The sequence below is a fragment of the Anoplophora glabripennis genome, unplaced genomic scaffold (genome assembly GCF_000390285.2).
Source record: "Anoplophora glabripennis isolate ALB-LARVAE unplaced genomic scaffold, Agla_2.0 scaffold574, whole genome shotgun sequence".
NCBI classification, from domain to species: Eukaryota; Metazoa; Arthropoda; class Insecta; order Coleoptera; family Cerambycidae; genus Anoplophora; species Anoplophora glabripennis.
The window spans coordinates 195390-214642 of record NW_019416667.1 but is presented as its reverse complement, the minus strand read 5'-3'; the positions used below and the strand labels follow the sequence as shown (position 1 = coordinate 214642).

At 32.2% G+C, this 19253-nt stretch overlaps 1 protein-coding gene across 1 annotated transcript in view; it reads left to right on the top strand.

Annotated features, from left to right (window-relative positions):
• The first annotated feature begins 924 nt into the window (after positions 1 to 924).
• LOC108913054 (multidrug resistance-associated protein 4) overlaps positions 925 to 19253 on the top strand; it is a 28618-nt gene continuing 10289 nt past the window's right edge. Inside the window, exons 1-9 of the mRNA XM_023455191.1 lie at positions 925 to 998; positions 7657 to 7902; positions 8286 to 8496; positions 10626 to 10851; positions 10959 to 11560; positions 11857 to 12312; positions 14147 to 14320; positions 14818 to 15011; positions 15068 to 15539. Coding sequence (XP_023310959.1) covers positions 925 to 998; positions 7657 to 7902; positions 8286 to 8496; positions 10626 to 10851; positions 10959 to 11560; positions 11857 to 12312; positions 14147 to 14320; positions 14818 to 15011; positions 15068 to 15539 — 2655 coding nt within the window. The remainder of the gene's footprint in view (positions 999 to 7656; positions 7903 to 8285; positions 8497 to 10625; positions 10852 to 10958; positions 11561 to 11856; positions 12313 to 14146; positions 14321 to 14817; positions 15012 to 15067; positions 15540 to 19253) is intronic.

The window sequence follows — 19253 nt, the reverse complement described above, 5'->3', positions numbered from 1 at the left end:
TCCACTTTAACGTAGTGGAAAACCACTCTCTAATTGTTCCATGGAAAAAAGCCAAAATGGCTAAGCCCTATTAAGACAGTCCAAGCGACCGTACACTGTCCCAAATGTTTTGCAAACAAATGTTCGCGGGCAAAGTTACAACTACAACATGACCAGCTGGCGTTTCCATTGAAGGTGGTTAGTTAGAATTTGCATTTTAAACAGTCTAAAAACCATGCTCTACATGTACCATTGTATACGCGCTAGTAAAATCAAGTTGAAAACGACTAAGAGAAAAATTTTAATGAAATAACATCTTATCTTGTGAAATAATATAATATTTCCCCTCCATGTGATGCATATCGGATTCTTGAAAATTCTTTTCTTATTCAAAAAAACACTACACAAGAGACAAGGAGACACAAAAACAGACAAGACTTGCACGTGCGGCGCAGATAAATGAACTAGCCGGCTATCGATAAGAAGTAACGAATTGTTACGAAATACTTTTTTCTTTAAACCTGTGCGCGCGTCATACATAAGTAGTACCTACCCTACATAAATCATAGAAGAACGGAGATACGAAAAATAATTTATACACATTGTTGATTAATTAAGTAAAGCTGCATTTGAATCATTAATTACATACCTATTTATAAAAATTCAGGACCTTGAGATAATTCTTTAAATTATTAAACGTTCCTGATTACAACTAATGCTCCCTCAAATTTTTATACTACCTATTTACTTTCTTATACAAATTTATAATCATAAAGATACACAACAGTTAAAAGGCTGTTTTTATCTTCTATATGCCATTCATTAAGTTACTTTCGATACGCAACATTCAAAAGAATCATTATCATCTGAGAACTATTACTTAGATTTAGACAGTACAGTATTACGTTGTGGGTCTGTGGTGAAGTGAGTTTGTGGTGACCCAAAATGAACGCTGGTTTTCAACTTGAACATGAAAATCCTAAACAGAATGCAAACTGCATTTCTAAATTATTTTTCGCGTAAGTACTTCTAGTTTCTTCCTACGTTGATACTAAATCCTTTCTCGAATCGATATTGAATTAATTTTTCAGTAATGCCTCAATATGATTTTTTACAGAGGAAAATATATTTTGTTTTAGTCTTAGGTTAATATGAGCATGAGCAAGCGCGAACAATGTATTTTTTAAACTCTTGTCAATAGTAACGGTAATCGCTGGTCTAAAACCTCATAAAGGAGATTATTACTTATAATCTTAGTAAAGAATAAAAAGTGTACATAATACCAACACTTTTAACAATTTAAGATTGGTATCATTTCTTAGGTCTCCAACAATGTTTTTATTAAAAATTCTCGAAAATGAACACACATTAAAATTCTTTTTACAGCGAAAAAATTAATGAAAAAAATCATAGTAGGTAATTGCAAGCAAAACCATTTTACTATTAAAAAGATACATCTATAGATATACATATTCGCCTTAACATTCAAATTAGAAACAGTGTCTTATTTTTTACTAAAATTTCATTAGGAGTTAATTAATTTATTTCTAGTTTGGTTTAATATCACAGAGTTCGTTATAAAATATGTTTATTTTGTTGATGTAAATATTTCAAGCGACTATAAATAGTTCCAGTCACAATAAGATAGGTACTGGCAAATAGCCTCATTTATTTCAACAATAATTTATTTTTAACACCATGAAACTTTTATATACAGTTTTTTTTCTGATTCTATAAGACCTATTTACAATTTACAATTATCACTTTGTAAAATGTATCCATAAACGAACGTATTATCTAAGTAATTATTAATTTTACCTACGACCACTACTGTAAATACTTAAAAACACACCGTCTGCGATCAATGTAATATTCCTATTACGTATGGTAAAAAAATCGCACAGTTTTCCTAGCAACCGCCTAGCAACGATCAATACAATACTGTTTGTATTGAACGTTGCTAGGCGGTTGCTAGGAAAACTGTACGATTTTTTACCAAGCTGTGCGATTTTTTTACCGTACGTAAGATAGGAATCTTACATTGATCGCAGACGGTGTGTTTTTAAGTATTTACAGTAGTGGTCGTAGGTAAAGTAGTACGTAATACGTGGTGTAATGCAATTACGCACTCATCGAATTACGCACTCGCCGCTATGCGGCGTCGTGCATAACTTTTCCATTCGTGCGTAAAATGCATTTTACAACACTTATTACGTAATATACTATTACAGTCGATGGACTTTAATAAAGATATGTTGAGGTTAATCATGTACACAAATATGTATTTATTAAAGGCTATACGAGGCTACTTATTTCAATCCCGAGAATCTAATGTAACGAAATAATAACTATACATTATGTATTTTGAAATCGAATTGATTTTTCGGCATTATTAGGTACAGATTGTTATAAGATTGTTAATGATATTTTTTTCTCCGCAAAATCACTAAACTCTCTATTTCGTATTTTTATTGTTGATGTAAGAAAACACCAATATAGCAAAATTTAATTTTATACAGGGTGTTCCACCTAAGAGGGATTCTTCTGTAACTCTGTAACTGTACAATTTAGAAAATAATGGTTTTCATAACAGTTGCCTGGAATTATGTGGGCCATGTAAAGAAAATATTTTAACTTTACAGGGTGTTCCATTTCGCGTGAGCGCTACATAACTTTGTTATTCTAAATGGAACACCCTGGATATTATTGCATTTTTTAATTCTTTGGTTAATATTAGGTAGAGTTTATTAAATGTACATGGTGTCCAAAACTTACCGTTTTTGAGATCAGTAAAGTTGTTTTTGAAAGAAATCACAATTTCAGCTCTCTAAATGAGTCTAAACCGTAAGAATTAGAAACCTGCAGTTTTCACAATTCGTTTTGGCATAAATTACTCTATCTTGTCATCTGTGAGCAAATCGTGTACGTTATTCAGAATCGGAAATACTGAGACCTATATTTACTAATCTTACTAGTTGAAAAACTTTTTTTTTAATGGACTGATCCCTATTAATTGTCATGGCTGAATGTAAAATTGAATGCCCTTTCGACTGATATAAGGTTGTCCATACTTATCTCTAACAGTTTTCTAGAAAAAATTAGGTTCTTTTCTAAAGTCCGAATAAATAGATATGTAACAGTGTCAAGAAGGCCTTGCAATTGTATTAGTACAACGTCGATACATAGAATTTTACAAAAACATAGAATAGCACATCCTTATCGCATGAAATTAATGCCAAGAGTTACTAAAGACTTTGAAAGTAGACTTTCAGCGGAGACTGGAGTTTTGTCAGTGGGCACTTGAGATGTTAAATCAAGATAATGATTTAAACGGATCATGTTTTCCGATGAGGCTACTTTTCATAAAAATAGTTTCGTTAATAGTCATAATTGCCATTATTATGACACAGTAAATCCTCACCAATTCCGGACAACTCATAGCTAACGATGGTCTTTGAATGTGTGGAGAACAGTTTTGGGAATCCAAGTCATTGGACCATTCTTTTTTGACCAGCATCTAACTGGAGCAATTTATTTAAACTTTTTAACAAACACTAGAAGATTTTTTAGTTGACATACCTTTAGATACACTTCGAAGAATGTGGATGCAACATGATGGTGCTCCACACAATACCGCTGTGGTTCGTCAGTTTTTACACGAAACTTTTCCGAATAGATGGATTGGGCGCGGGGGACCAATGAGTTGGCCTTCAAGATGTCCAGACTTCTTTTTATAAAAAGCAAAGTTTACGTTACACCACCAACTACCGCGGAAGATATGTGGCAGCGCATTACAGTAGCATTTCAAGAAATTACGCGAGACGTGCTGACCAATTTTGAACCGAATTAATTTGTGTATTAGTCAAAATGGAGGATACTTCGAGCAATTGATGTAAGTCAGCGATCTAAGTATTCTTCTCCTTGTTGTGGTCCGAATTTCAGTTTGTTTCGTTTTGCGCTTTTTAAACATGCCAGTAAAAATTGACACTGTCAGTCCCAGGCCTTATAAAATGTGAGATAAAAGTGATTTTGCAAGGCCTTCTAGATGCTGTTACATAGCTACTGTTTCGGACTTTAGAAAGAACCTAATTTGTTCTGGAAAACTGTTAAATATAAGTATGAACAACCTTATATCAGTCGAAAGGGCATTCAATTTTGCATTCACCCATAACAATTAACATGGGTCATTCCATTTAAAAAAAAAAAAGTTTTTCAGGATTATTAAATGTAGGTCTCAGTATTTCCTAGTCTGAATAACGTATACGTTTTTCTGACAGATGAGAAGATAGAATAATTTATGCCAAAACGAACTGTGAAAACTGCAAGTTTCTAACTTTTATGGTTTAGACGCTATCTAGCCTCATTTAGAGAGCTGAAATCGTGACTTTTTTCAAAAACAACTGATTATCTCGAACACAGTAAGGTTTAAACACCATGTACATTTAATAAACTCTACCTAGTATTAATCAAGGAATTCAAAAGTGCAATAATATACAGGGTGTTCCATTTAAAATAACAAAGTTATGCAGCGCCCACGCGAAATGGAACACCTTGTAAAGACAAAAATATTTTCTTTACATGATCCACATGATTCCAGACAACTTTTATTAAAACCAATGTTTTATAAATTTTACAGCTGCAGAGTTACAGAAGAATCCCTTTTAGGTGGAACACCCTGTATAGTAAGTATTATAAAACTATCACTTTTATCCAGGGGATTTGCCACAACACTCACAATCTTTTTTATGACTCTTATCGGGCGTCACGTTTGAAAATTTTGCCATACTCACATCTCTAATTAGATGTAAGACAACATTGTCATTCTACGATAGTAAAAATCTCGTAATAGCAGTTTATGGAGGGAATAAACGTGTGCTTTATAATAAATTCGAACAAAGATTAATAATCTTTTCTGTTCACTAATTCAAATGAATTTTCTTTAACTTATAAAAAGACTTGTAAATTAAATCTATATTACAAGTACATGAGCCTTAACCAAGGATTATAAAATCAATGATTTTCAAGATATAGTTTGTAGAAGTTTAAAAAAAAAATATGACATGACATTTATAAAATATTAAAAGATACTTGACGTAGATTAATGAATCTAGCTAATCGTTCAATTAAAAGTAAAATTACTACACAAATATGTCAACCAATGATGGAGATACTGGAAGACACTGTCAATAAAAACCTTATTTGGACATCACTGATTATTTCGAATATGTAGATTTCCAGTTATTACTTTTTATATTTAAAATTTTAAAATACCTAAACTTATCACGTTGTTGAATAAATATCAAAAAAATTAAGTGTTTTTAATTCCTAATATTATTTTAAAGAAAAATGTATTTTTCGCTTTATTCCAGAGGTCTATTTTCGTAACATTATTTTAAAAAGTTTGAAATAAGATTATCACAGAGGTGAATGAATTTAAAATATCTTTAAAGGCATTCGTTGTACAAAAAAATATAAGAGAATGTTTGAACACCACAATTTTAAATACAATGTAACCATCAAAAGAACCAAAAACTGAATTCAGTAGAATTTAAAAAGACAGTTGCTTGATTGTGAATAAAATTAATATAGTATTTTCTCTTAAAAATAACAAAATGAATTAAATGTACTTATCTAATTTTTAAAATACTCAGTGGCGTAAATATTATGTATCTTTGTGATCGTGTCACCCAATACCTCTGCCACTGGTTGATAGATTTTTATATTAGTTTAGCCAGTATTTGGCTTGAATTAGATAAATTATTAACTCTTGTTTATCAATCTAGGTTAGATATCTTGAGAAATATTTAAATAAATATGAAATTTTCTAAACTTCAAAACCAGTTCGAAACCAGTGATTCCCGATCCGCAGCTCATTGAGGTTCTTTAGTCTAAAATGATTCAAGGAACAGCTATCCAAAATTATAACATGCACTTTGAAAATGCGCCGTATAAGGTATCATTTTTTTTCGCTTACTAAATAGACTATTATCTAAATGTATGACAAAAAGTTTCTTGAAGATGCAAATAAATTTTGATGAAAAACACAACCCAGAACAGATGAAAACCTAGCTAATAATACTAATAAAAAACCATTTTGTATCTATTTTTGCGAAATTGGATAGGTATATAAAAAATACGAAGCAATCAGGGTATAAACTCCAAGACAAAATTAAGGCATCAGCAAAACTTATTTTTTCTTCTTTCTTCTAATTTTTCGACAAGTAGTAGTACCCGCTTGGTACTATAATTAAATGATTTTAACTAATGTTTAATAAATAGTAAAAAAACTAAACTGAAATTAATTTATAAGAATTTGGATGTAGATACTAGTGATTAAGTGGTGAATATTCTCCGGTTCAACGAGAACGATTTGTTCGAGTTCCCTGATTCGTAGGGACAGGTATGTAGCGCCTAACTGATCATCTTAGAACATCCCAAAGATGTTCTATGGAGTTCATAGTCGGTTTTCTTGGTGGCCAGTTCATAGATGGAATTTCACAAATCAAAAATAATCCAGTACCTCTCTAGCAAAGTGGAGTCGAGCGTTATCCTGCATAATAATCATCTTAGTGTATCCCAAAGATGTTCTATGGAGTTCATATGCGGTTTTCTTGGTGGCCAGTACATAGATGGAATTTCACAAATCAAAAATAATCCAGTACCTCTCTAGCAAAGTGGATCCGAGCATTATCCTGCATAATAATGGAATTGTCCCCGATGAGGTAAAGGGTACCACATGTTCTTCTACAGTGTTTCCTAAGTAGAAATGTGCATTCTTGGATCTCTCCCCTGTATAGGAACCAAATCCGTATGACCATCGAATCTAATTCCTCTCCAAAAATTATTGATCCACCATAAAAAAATGTGATCCGTGGAAAGATTTTGCAAGTAGCAAAACTTTCCTGGCCTCCGCCAGACTCATTGACGTCCATCTGGTAAATTAAAACTTACTCTTGTTTCGTCTGAAAACAAAACACGCTTCCGATCGTCAGTGGTCCAATTTACGTGTTCCTTTGCAAAACGCAGTCTATCAAAGTTCTCTTGTCAGCAATGTGCAATATCTGATCTTCTTACTAGCTAATCTTCCTTCATTAAGCGTTCTCCCGACCGTTCCTCCAGAAATTGATACAATGCGATCTGTTGTTAGGGCTCTGCTTAGCTCTAAACTGGTAAAACGCATGTTTTTGAAGACGACATGCATAAGATGTCGCTCATTTCTTGCGTCTGTAGACTTCTTGCGACCTGAAGTTTTAAAGTAACTTCTAAGTTCATTGAAACGTTTAACTGTTCGACTAATTGTTGATTGTCTAACTCCTGAAAAATTAGCCACGTAACGCTAGCTGCGCCCCCCTAACTTCATCTGCGCTTCAGGTGCGTCAACGATGCATATCTTCTACTAAGTATATTGACGGAATGTTAAATTCACTTAATGGCATTAAATTTTAAAAAATCACTAGCGTAAATGAATTTATTGCCATTCACAAATTGATTTAAATGTCTTATTATCAATTGGAAAATGTTATTTAACATCTGCCAAACAATTGCAATTTTTTTATCCATAGTGACAAGAGATATCTTAGGGTTTAATGATTTAAATGCTGATACCTTCATTCTATCCAGGGGTGTATAATATGTAGATATATTGTATAATTAACTCTAAATCTTGTTTGTTTATAGCTGGATGATAAAGCTATTTTATAAAGGAACTCAGAAAGGATTGGAGGTCGTGGATTTATATAAAGCGTTAGACTGCGACAAGTCATCTTACGTAGGGGACAAACTAGAAAAAAATTGGGACGATGAAGTAAAGAAAGCCAAATTAAAAGGTTCTAAGCCCAGCTTGATGAGGGCATTGATCAAAACATTTATCTGGAAATACATGTTATGTGGATTGTTGCAGTTCATACAAATGGTTGTCTTAAGGTGAGTTGTTGTTGACCAGAAATAAGGGATTGAACCAAAGATGTATTATTTTTTCTTTCCATTATAAGACTTAAGACGATATCAGCGCATGCGTAACTTGAACCTTCTGAATACACCCACAGGCTTAGATTAAATTTTGTATTATTTTTATTCTTAGATACCCTTTTGATAAAGTTTATTTGTTAAAACAAATTGGGCTCAGTTATCAGTATAACATCACTAAAATTGTTAATTGTATTTACTATGTAAGCAATCGTTTTAAACAGTCATTTATACAAACATGTAAAGTCACGGTTCTGGTATATCCATCATACAATGTACTATCGTAATTATCGTTATGAAGCTAATATTTACTTAGATAATAATTGCTTATTGTTTTATAGATCAGTGCAACCGGTTATTTTGGCGTATTATATCAGCTTGTATGCGATATCTGAAGACAGGGCAGATAAAACAGATCAAATGTATATTTCTGGAGCGGGTATAGTGGCGATTTCAATTTTGGTGTGTTTTTTAATGCACCATACAAATTTTGCAATATCGGCAATTGGAATGAGAATTAGAATAGCCGCCTCTTCTCTAATTTATAGAAAGGTAAAATCAATTTATATTATAAAAGGTATAGGTTACGTACGGTATGTTCCACGATTGTGTCCCGAAGAGGAAACATTTTTTTATTTTTAAATTTTCAATAAAATATCAGTTAACAGTTATTAGGAATTTTAATATGAAATTTTATATTGTTTTTCTTTAAATAAATACCTTATTTCACATTAGTTAGATTGCTTAAACGCAATTACGATTCTTAGTCCAGGAAAATCAGCAATTAATTGACCTCGACAAAATTCCCTCCAAGGTAAATTTTTGTACAGACGTTCTTCGAGGTGTTCCAAATCCAAATCCACAAAAATCATATGACTACCCAAGATATTGAAAATCAAAGTTTTTTGCAAATATCTCGCATTCTACGCATGGGACATCCATGAAAGTTCCTCGACCTTTTCGAGACATTCAAGGTTAAAATTTCAAAAACAAGGTTTTTCGTGAATATCTCGCTCTCAATGCATTGGACGTCATGGAATAGGAAAGAATATCGTGTATAAGATCTCCTGATTTTTTTCCACAACTTCTTCCTTCTTGAAATGCGAGGTTGATGATTTCTCGTCTAATGCAAGAACTCGGGCTGCATTATATTATCCAGTCGAAAAATTAAACAAGAACAGCAGCTCAGCAGCATATATTCAGAGCTTTGTAGCAAATTCAAATTCGGTTGGGGAACAAACCTGAACCTCATAAATGGGGCTGGGTTTCCAACAACAGTATCCTTGAGGCAGTTCCCACAGCATTCCCACCTTGTGCTTGTTTTTGAAATTTTTGACCTGAAAAGGGCGAGGTTTTGGAAAAATTTGCAAGAGATCAATCATGTATACAATTAAATTCTCTACACAATTCTATATTTATAAAAAACTTTGACCTTCAAATATTGGATAGAAATATTGTGATTTTTGTGATTTTTGCGGATTTGCATGTGGGTGTGGGACACCCCAAAGAACATCTTTGTAAAAATTTAGCATGGAAGGAATTTTGTCGAGATTTCCTCCTTTTTTCGTCTAATTTCCTTGGACTAACTGCTGACTAAGATAGAAACCGATTAACATATGGTAATTAATAAAAATCAATTATTTTTCGAGTTGGGATTATTGTTTTATTTCATTTTCTTGATTCATTATGAAATAGCGTATGTACAAATAATTATTTTTATTTTGAAATCCTACTTATTATTACAACACTAGAAATAGTATTTTTCTACAGAGTGTTCCATTATAGAAAACCATTCTTATTTTTGGCATTGAAAAACCGAAAAGGAATCCAAAATTTAGAATCACCTCTCAATATATTCATGATTATTATCATGATCATCATTATGATAATAACAGAATCAGAAACAATGCAGCAAAATTTTGTGACTTTTTAGAAGTCCCAATTAAATCTGGAATAATTAGCAGAATTAAGTATCGATTATTTTACTAATACCAAATGATATTGATTTATTTTTTTACAAAACCATGATATCTTCACATTCACATCCCACTTAGAATTTTTAAGAATATACAAGATACTTTTTGATATTTCAATGACTCTGGTGTTTTGCTGTAGGTCAATTTTAAATTCTTGCTAATCAAGATCTTTAAACAATCAAGAAGATATCTGATAGTTTAAAAGCAAGTAGGTATGCCTATACCCATAAAAATAAAATATATTCAAAAATTTATTACTGCAAAATATATCATTTACTATAAAAACCCCACCTTTTAGTATACAGAGAGTAAGAGCCACACAGCGGCAACTTTCAAAGCTAATTCATTTTGTCAAAATAAGCAAAACATGAAACTAGTACTTTTTTCTCTTAAAAGGGTTCCTCTTGAATGAAGAGTATGGAGAACGCAGCCTGTTTCTAACACCATCTTTAGCATATAAAAATGTGTAGCATTGACAGAGACAGGCTGCGAACACTTCAATCATTCTGGATCTCTCGGTAGATTATACAATGCACAATTAAAAGAACAAAAACCAGCCAAATTAAAAAGCGGCTGTTTAATTTTTGTTAGTTAATAAAGATCTGTTGCTTTTTTATTATTTTAACAAGAGAAATTAGCTCTGAAAGTTTGTCACAACGTTAATGTTATGCCATGTTTTACAACAAATAACACTGCTACTTCTAGATCACGAGATTAAACCAACAATCATTGGGTAAAACTGCGACAGGACAAGTCGTTAATTTATTATCAAATGATGTAAATCGCTTCGATTTAGTAATTCTATTTTTACACTATGTGTGGATTATGCCTTTCCAAGTGGCATTAATAACATATTTCATTTGGCGAGAAGTTGGAATCTCTTCATTAGCTGGTGTTGTGTCCATGGCTCTGTTCACTTTACCAGTACAAGGTAAATATTACATATTTTAAACGTTTATATATTATTAATCTAGTTTATTATGACATCGTAGTTAATTAAAGTGGTCAAAATTGATAATCAATTGTCTGTCGTTTTAGGATATCTTGGAAAACTGACGGGAAAATTAAGACTGAAGGTGGCAAATAAAACTGATACCAGAGTAAAGTTAATGAGTGAAATTATATCTGGAATACAAGTAATAAAAATGTATGCGTGGGAAAAACCATTCGAACAAGTCATAAAATTGGCTAGAGGAACTGAAATTAATTCCCTTACGAAAACTTCCTACCTAAGAGCAATTTTTTCTAGTTGCAACGTATTTATAGAAAGAACCACATTGTTCTTAACCGTCATATGTTTTGTTTTATTAGGAAACATCATATCAGCTGACAAAGTGTTCTCTATGGCACAATTTTTCAACATTCTTCAGCTGGCTATGGCTATCATATATCCCATGGCTATCAGCTACGGAGCAGAAGCTTGGGTTTCTGTTAAAAGACTGCAAGAATTTCTAATTCTCGATGAGAAACAACAAGCAAACATTGAAAGTCACAATGAGAAGGAAATTCAAATTACTAACGTATCCGCATCTTGGGTCCCTAACGTACCTGTTTTGAAAAATATAGACATACATATTCCTCCAAACACCCTTTGTGCAATCGTAGGACCTGTAGGTGCCGGAAAATCATCAATACTGCAGGTAGGTACGTCAAACCTGTACATTTTATACAGACAATTATTAGGGAAAGTGATATACATTCACTGAGCTTTTATTTGTAGCTGTATATGACTGTAAATGTGGCAGAGAAACTAGACAACCATCTATACAATTACAACAAGCTAGAACACATTTAATGCGTTGTCATCTACGAACTATTGAGATATTTTAGATTACTCTCTATTCTGTGAAATTTCAATGTGGTCTTAAAGAATTTTGATTTATTTCTTTACTGACAAAACAATGCTATTTTGTTAATATAGTAATTTTCTTTACAGCTCATTCTGGGTGAACTGCCACAAACATCGGGAAGAATCTATCTTGGAGGAAAAATTTCATATTCATCGCAAGAACCTTGGCTATTCGGATCCACTGTCCGGAACAATATACTATTCGGACAACCTTACAACAAATTCCTTTACCAAAAAATCGTCCATGTATGCGCACTGCAGAAAGATTTTGAACAGTTTCCTGAGGGAGACAAAACTGTTGTGGGGGAAAGAGGAGTATCCCTTAGTGGCGGACAAAGGGCTAGAATCAACCTCGCCAGGGCAGTTTACCGTCAAGCTGATATTTATATAATGGACGATCCGTTATCGGCAGTGGATACGCATGTTGGGAGACATCTTTTCAATGAATGTATAGTCAATTATTTGAAAGACAAAACACGAATTCTTGTTACGCATCAACTACAGTATTTGAAGAAAGCAGATCTCATAATTGTTATTAATGAAGTAAGTGCAAGGGTTATATCTAGGTGTTATTCCAGTTTCACTTATTTCTCCAAAATTGTTTATTTCAGTTATATTTATTTTGAGACTTTAAGAACAATATATTGTTCCAAAGAAAATGTTTTCTTCAACGGAATTATAAATAACCATATTTTATTTATTTATGTCATGGTGTTCCGAAAACAACTGCAAAAAATTTACTCATAAAATATAATGTTGCACAAAACTTTCTCGAAAACTCATTATTAATGGGGTTATCTCTTAAGTTTAATATTTTGCTATAACTTTTCTTTCTTCAAACTGGCTTATATTTTATGAAAGAAAAAGTTTATATCTTTAATTTTTGCCAAGTTACATGTATGTATTTGAAAATTTTTTACCCAAAATATTCAAATCTAAAATACTCATAACTTCTTGAGGGGTTGAAATAAAATTTTCAAATAAATCATGAAAGCTGCTCTAAATCGGTACTAAATAATACCAAAAAATCAGGAAAATTAAAAATGGTCGGGTCACGACCTCAGTGATTTGGCATGGAATGGCCCATATACAGGGTTTTCAAAAAGTTTGGAACCCCCCCTCTATCTCAGAAAATATTGCTCTGACAAAAAAATGATTAGAACAAAAGTTGCAGGGTTTTGAGTGAGCAATCCAACGGCGACCTTGACCAAGACCTTGATCATGACCTTGAAGGTCATTTAGAGGTCAAGTTGAAGATTTTATATGGAATCGTATACTTTTGATCCCGGAAATGAAAAGAGCGAGAAATATCGGGTCAAAATCGATTTGATCTGTGAACGACCTTGAAGGTTTTGGTCAAGGTCATATCCGAATGTAAAAATTTCCACTTTTTCCATTTCCGGGGTCAAAAATATACGGTTTCATTTAAAATTTTCAGGATGATGACCTCTAAATTACCTTGAAGGTCATGGTCAAGGTCACATTCGAACGTAAAATTTTCCGCTCTTACCATTTCCGGGGTCTAAAGTATATGGTTCCATTTAAAATTTCCAATTTGACCTCTAAATGACCTTCAAGGTCATGGTCAAGGTCATTGTTGGATTGCTCACTTAAAACCCTGCAACTTTTGTCCTAATCATTTTTTTGTTTGAGCAGTATTTTCTGAGATAGAGGGGGGGTTCCACACTTTTTGAAAACCCTGTATATGAAAATTGTAGAACCCTAAAGATCATAAGATATCCTACAAAAACTTACTTTTGTTCCAAATCGAGCTAAAATGAACTTAATGTTTTGGCTCGAACAGTTAAATCGAACAGATCGAACAGTCGAACAGTTAAATATATAAATAAAATTGCAATATAAATGCAGTAAAAGCTGTCAAATCATCTTTAATAGCACTGGCACTGATTAATTTCATTAGGAAATTGAACAATAATCCTAATTTACCGGGATTTAAACGCAAAATATGGCCGACAAATATTTTTTTATAATATTCCTTAAGTATCAAGTTTTTTAATTCTTTGGAAAACTGCATAAAAAAATTATTATCAATTTGCTGGTCCTTAAAGGTCATTTAAAACATTAAAGGCTTAATTTTAAATATTTTTCTTCATTGATGCCGTTACCAAAGTGTTCCACATGTGAAAAAAAAAGTGTTTAAAGTGAAAAAAAAGTTATAGCAAGTATTAATCAAGAAAATAATATTTTGGAGTTTTGTGACTTCACTAATATTTAGTTTTGTACACTTATTTCTGAAGTACCTTATAGGTATAAAAATAAGGGAGCAGATAACATGCATATCAATTAACTGAACTTGGTACTATGGTAAAAATTTAAACAATCTGAATCATAACTCATACAATGCTTTATCATTCAGGGTAAAATAGAAGCCCAAGGAACATTCGACGAGCTTTCGAACAGTAAAATGGATTTCACAAAACTGTTGGCAGTTGCTGATGAAACTACGGAAAAAACAGTTGAGAAGCATCTAGACGAGCACATTATCGGATTGATAGATCCACGCAGAACATCTGTACTGTCCATTGCCAATGTAAGTCAATGAAGTCATAAATCTGTAATATTCACCGAGTGATATCGAAATAAATAATACTTTCAGAGTTATTTCAAACAAACAAATATTTCTAAAACAATTCCAAAATTTTTCTTTGTATATGGAATACAGTTTCCTTGTAGTAATTACGAAAGTGTCAAATTTGGAGAAGAATTAGAAGGGATCTGAGGGGTTTCAGATATATTTAATGTTAAAGAAAATCTGCTTTTACAGAATAGAATAGACCCTTCACAAGTAAATTATATGGGTTGAGTTATTTTTAATGATGATATGATGAAGTTAGGCGCATTATTAGCAGTAGAGCAAAATTTTGTTCAAATTGCTCTGATGCTTCTAATTCTTGAGAAACCAAAATCTGTTTCATGTTCAATTTTTGAAGGATTATACAGATCTTAGAATTCGTAAATCAACAACTGTATTTGCGCACATGTAAAAAAAATTGGTTTTTTTTGGAAACTTTTTTATTTCATTTCTAGAGTACTCTCTCAGAAACTATAGAAATAGCCCAAGCCGTGGAAAATGAGGAAGAAAGTGGGGGAAATAGTGGAATTTCACCGTTTAAGGAGTATTTCAAAGCAGCTGGAAACATATGCCTCATCATAATTCTGTTAACTTGCATAATTCTCTCACAGGCTGCTTGTACCGGAGCAGATTTTTGGGTGGCATTTTGGTAAGAAGGCTGTTACTTTATCTGACATAATGTTTATGTTTTCTTTTTACGTGTAGGACTGGGCAAGAAGAAATCAGACATTCGAATAATTCTATATTATTAAGGAATTCGTTACAGCAACCAATACTAGAAACTATAGAAGTGTACGACACAGCCAGTTCAGGAGCAGATTCATCCTATTATACATACACTATAGAAAAGAATCAAACAAGAGCATTTAGTGACATATTCGATTCAGTTCAAGTTGATAATATCACCCACAATCTAGTCAAGACAGATGTGGCGATGTATTTTTATGGCGGCTTAATAGTTGCTGCTATAGTTATCACGTTAGCGCGTGCTCTTCTATTCTTTAAAATCGCCATGAGAGCTTCTAAAAGGTTGCACTCGAAGATGTTCCACGCTTTGTTAAAGGCTCCGATGAGATTTTTTGATACAAATCCCAGCGGGAGAGTTCTTAACAGATTCTCAAAGGACATGGGAGCAATCGATGAAATATTGCCGAGGGTTCTGTGGGATGCAGTTCAGGTAATACATATGTAGTAGATAAATAAGTAATACCATTAATGAAAAAGAAAATACACATTATCATACCTATACCTAATACAAGCTCTACAAGGTGGGCCATCAGTATCGCCTCGGTCGCTAGTGACCAAACGGCAAATGTTACAGAAACCTGTTTAGGTGGGTATGTGTAGGTTGATTACTAGTCCAGTTGGTAGAGGTTCGGCGTGTGTCAAACCTTGATAACTCGGAAATAACTACACAGGTCTACTTTAAATGATGAGTATAATAACAGGCTAATTTGCTGACAAAGTATTTTATCATGAAAATAAGTTATTAACAATTTAATCGTGAAAAATTTTTTTTTACTAGTTTCCTTTAAATAACTCAGCGGGATGATTTTGTACGAAAAAATGCTTAGGACATGATTTTGTTCGTAATAAAAATAGCTACAAAATGGCGGTGGTCCGATTACGAAATTTGCAATAACAAAGCCGTGAGATTGAAAAAACTGTTTAAAACGCCAATTTTTTTAAGTTGCTGTAAAAATGTCAATTACAAACAAAAAATGATAAAACTTTCGAAAAATATAGTTCAATATATATGCAATAATGACGCTAAAGCCGAAAATCAGGAGAGCAAAACTTTTTGTTCTGTAAGGTGTTATACATTCATCGGCATCTGAAACTCGAAACTTTGCCAAATTTGTTCGAAGCTTTGCTGACACTTGAAATTTGATACACACATAGTGTAAATATGCAGAAACTAAAAGCAATTTGCAAAATTCAAGTATCTTCATTTTTGCAGTTTTGGTAAGGTTTTATACGTCACCCTAGTTTTATACGTCACCGTTTTTTTAATTTTTGGACGTATATTCATGTATATTTATAATATATTCCATTACGGTAGATTAGCCAGCATAATTACCTACAATTTAAAATATATATATTTTCATCGTTTAGATCCTAAGCTACTTAACATTTTGCGTCTGTTAGCCGTAGTCGTACATTATTTAATATATTAACATAAAACAAAATCGTAAGTACGTGTGGGGTAAACCTTTAACTTTTCATTTTCGAGCGCGAGCTACGCTCTTCGGCGCTTGTATACTATTAGTAATATGCAACAGTAAATTTAAACAATTGTTTACGTAAAGTTAAAGGTTTACCCCACACGTACGATTTTGTTTTATGTTAATATGTTGAATAATGTACGACTACGGCTAACAGGCGCAAAATGTTAAGTAGCTTAGGATCTAAACTATGAAAATATATATTTTTTTAAATTGTAGGTAATTATGCTGGCTAATCTACCGTAATGGAATATTTTATAAATATACATAAATATACGTCCAAAAATTAAAAAAACGGTGACGTATAAAACTAGGGTGACGTATAAAACCTTACCAAAACTGCAAAAATGAAGATACTTGAATTTTGCAAATTGCTTTTGGTTTCTGCATATTTACACTATGTGTGTACCAAATTTCAAGTGTCAGCAAAGCTTCGAACAAATTTGGCAAAGTTTCGAGTTTCAGATGCCGATGAATGTATAACACCTTATAGAACAAAAAGTTTTGCTCTCCTGATTTTCGGCTTTAGCGTCATTATTGTATATATATTGAACTATAGTTTTCGAAAGTTTTATCACTTTTTGTTTATAATTGACATTTTTACAGCAACTTAAAAAAATTGGCGTTTTATACCGTTTTTTCAATCTCACGGCTTTGTTATTGCAAATTTCGTAATCGGACCACCGCCATTTTGTAGCTATTTTTATTACGAACAAAATCATGTCCTAAGCATTTTTTCGTACAAAGTCATCCCGCTGAGTTATTTAAAGAAAACTACTAAAAAAAATTTTTTTCACAATTAAATTGTTAATAACTTTTTTCCTGATAAAATACTTTGTCAGCAAATTAGCCTGTTATTATACTCATCATTTAAAGTAGACCTGTGTAGTTATTTCCGAGTTATCAAGAAAATGTCACCAACAGTAACTTTTCGGCTTACAGTTTGTGAGATATTTCAGTTTTAGTGAAAATGCAGACATAGCATACAAATTTAATATTAGCAATAAAAAAATAATTTTAAGGAAGCAGCTTTGGAGGGTGTATTTTAGATCATTGAAGTTATAAATTGTTATATTTGTCGTCACTTAGTATTATACAGGGTGTTCAAAAAACTGCTGAATACTTCTCTATTATCAATAACTTGGTTATTTTAAATGGGACACCCAGTATATTTTTACTTTAGGAGTTAGGAAATTTAAAACTCTTTTAAACTGTGTATAGGTTCCCTATACCTATCTCTAACGGAATTGGAGATATTTGTGCCGTTTCGTTTTTTATCGATTTTTTTTTTGTAAGATGTATCCACGTGTCTATCGAGGTCCTTATTGAATTGGTTTGAGTTCTTCTTGATGACGTCTCTTTAAATATATTTATAAAAAGTCTTGTACACAATGTTCCACCTACTACTTGCGATGATATTGGATTGAAGGATTAGAGATGTATTTGCGTGAGAATATCATTTGAAGATAGAATAAGATGCTGTATTCAAGAGAATGGGTATTAATTCGAACATCAATTAAAATTTTTCTTTGTTTCTTCTAAAAGTAAAACTTCTTTTTTTCATTATCATGACAATGTTCAAAAAAGTTTTCTAATAAAAAATATTATTTTATAAGCAGAATAATTATAAAAAGTTATTAATTTTGTATAAATATGTTTGTAGTAAGTAACTGAATTATTTATGAACTTATGAACATGAAAAATATTTATTAAAGAAAATTTTACTTTTAGAAGAAACAAAGAAAAATTTTAATAGATGTTTGAATTGATAACTATTCTCTTGAATACAGCATCTTATTCTATCTTCAAATGATATTCTCACATTCCTTAGAATATTTGGGGTGATTGTGGCAAATGCATCTCTAATCCTTCCCTTCATATCATCGCAAGTAGTAGGTGCAACACTGTGTACAAGATTTTTTATATAGCCCGAAACAAAGAAGTCCATTACGGGAGGTTTGGACACCTAGGTAGCCACTGACATGGACCATTCCTACCTATTCATTTATTACTATATTTTCGATTTATATAATTTCCCATTGAATATGAAAAATGTACAGGTGCGCCCTCTAATTGCATTTACATTTTTCTCCTTATATTTAAAGAGACGTCATCAAGAAGAACCCAAACTATATCAATAAAGACCTCGATAAAGACACGTAGATACATTCAAAATTCGATAAAAACCGAAACGGCACAAATATCTCCAATACCGTTAGAGATAGGTATAGGGAACCTATACACAGTTTTAAAGAGTTTTAAATTTCCGAACTCCCAAAATAAAAATATACTGGGTGTCCCATTTAAAATAACCAAGTTATTGATGTTTAAATTTGAGAGAAGTATTCAACAGTTTTTTGAACACCCTGTATAATACTAAGTGACGACAAATATAATAATTTATAACTTCAAGGATCTAAAATCCACCCTCCAAAGCTGCTTTCTTATAATTATTTTTTTATTGCAAATATTAAATTTCTACGCTAAGGCTGCATTTTCACTAAAATTGAAATATTTCACAAACTGTAAGTCCTAGGTATGCAGAACCTTTAATAAAGTTCACCTATTTTTTTACGGTGCTTTCAAAAATGCAGTAAAATACAGGGTGTTCCATTTAAAAAAACATAACTTTGATATGGTACGCTTTTCCTGGACACCCTGTATAT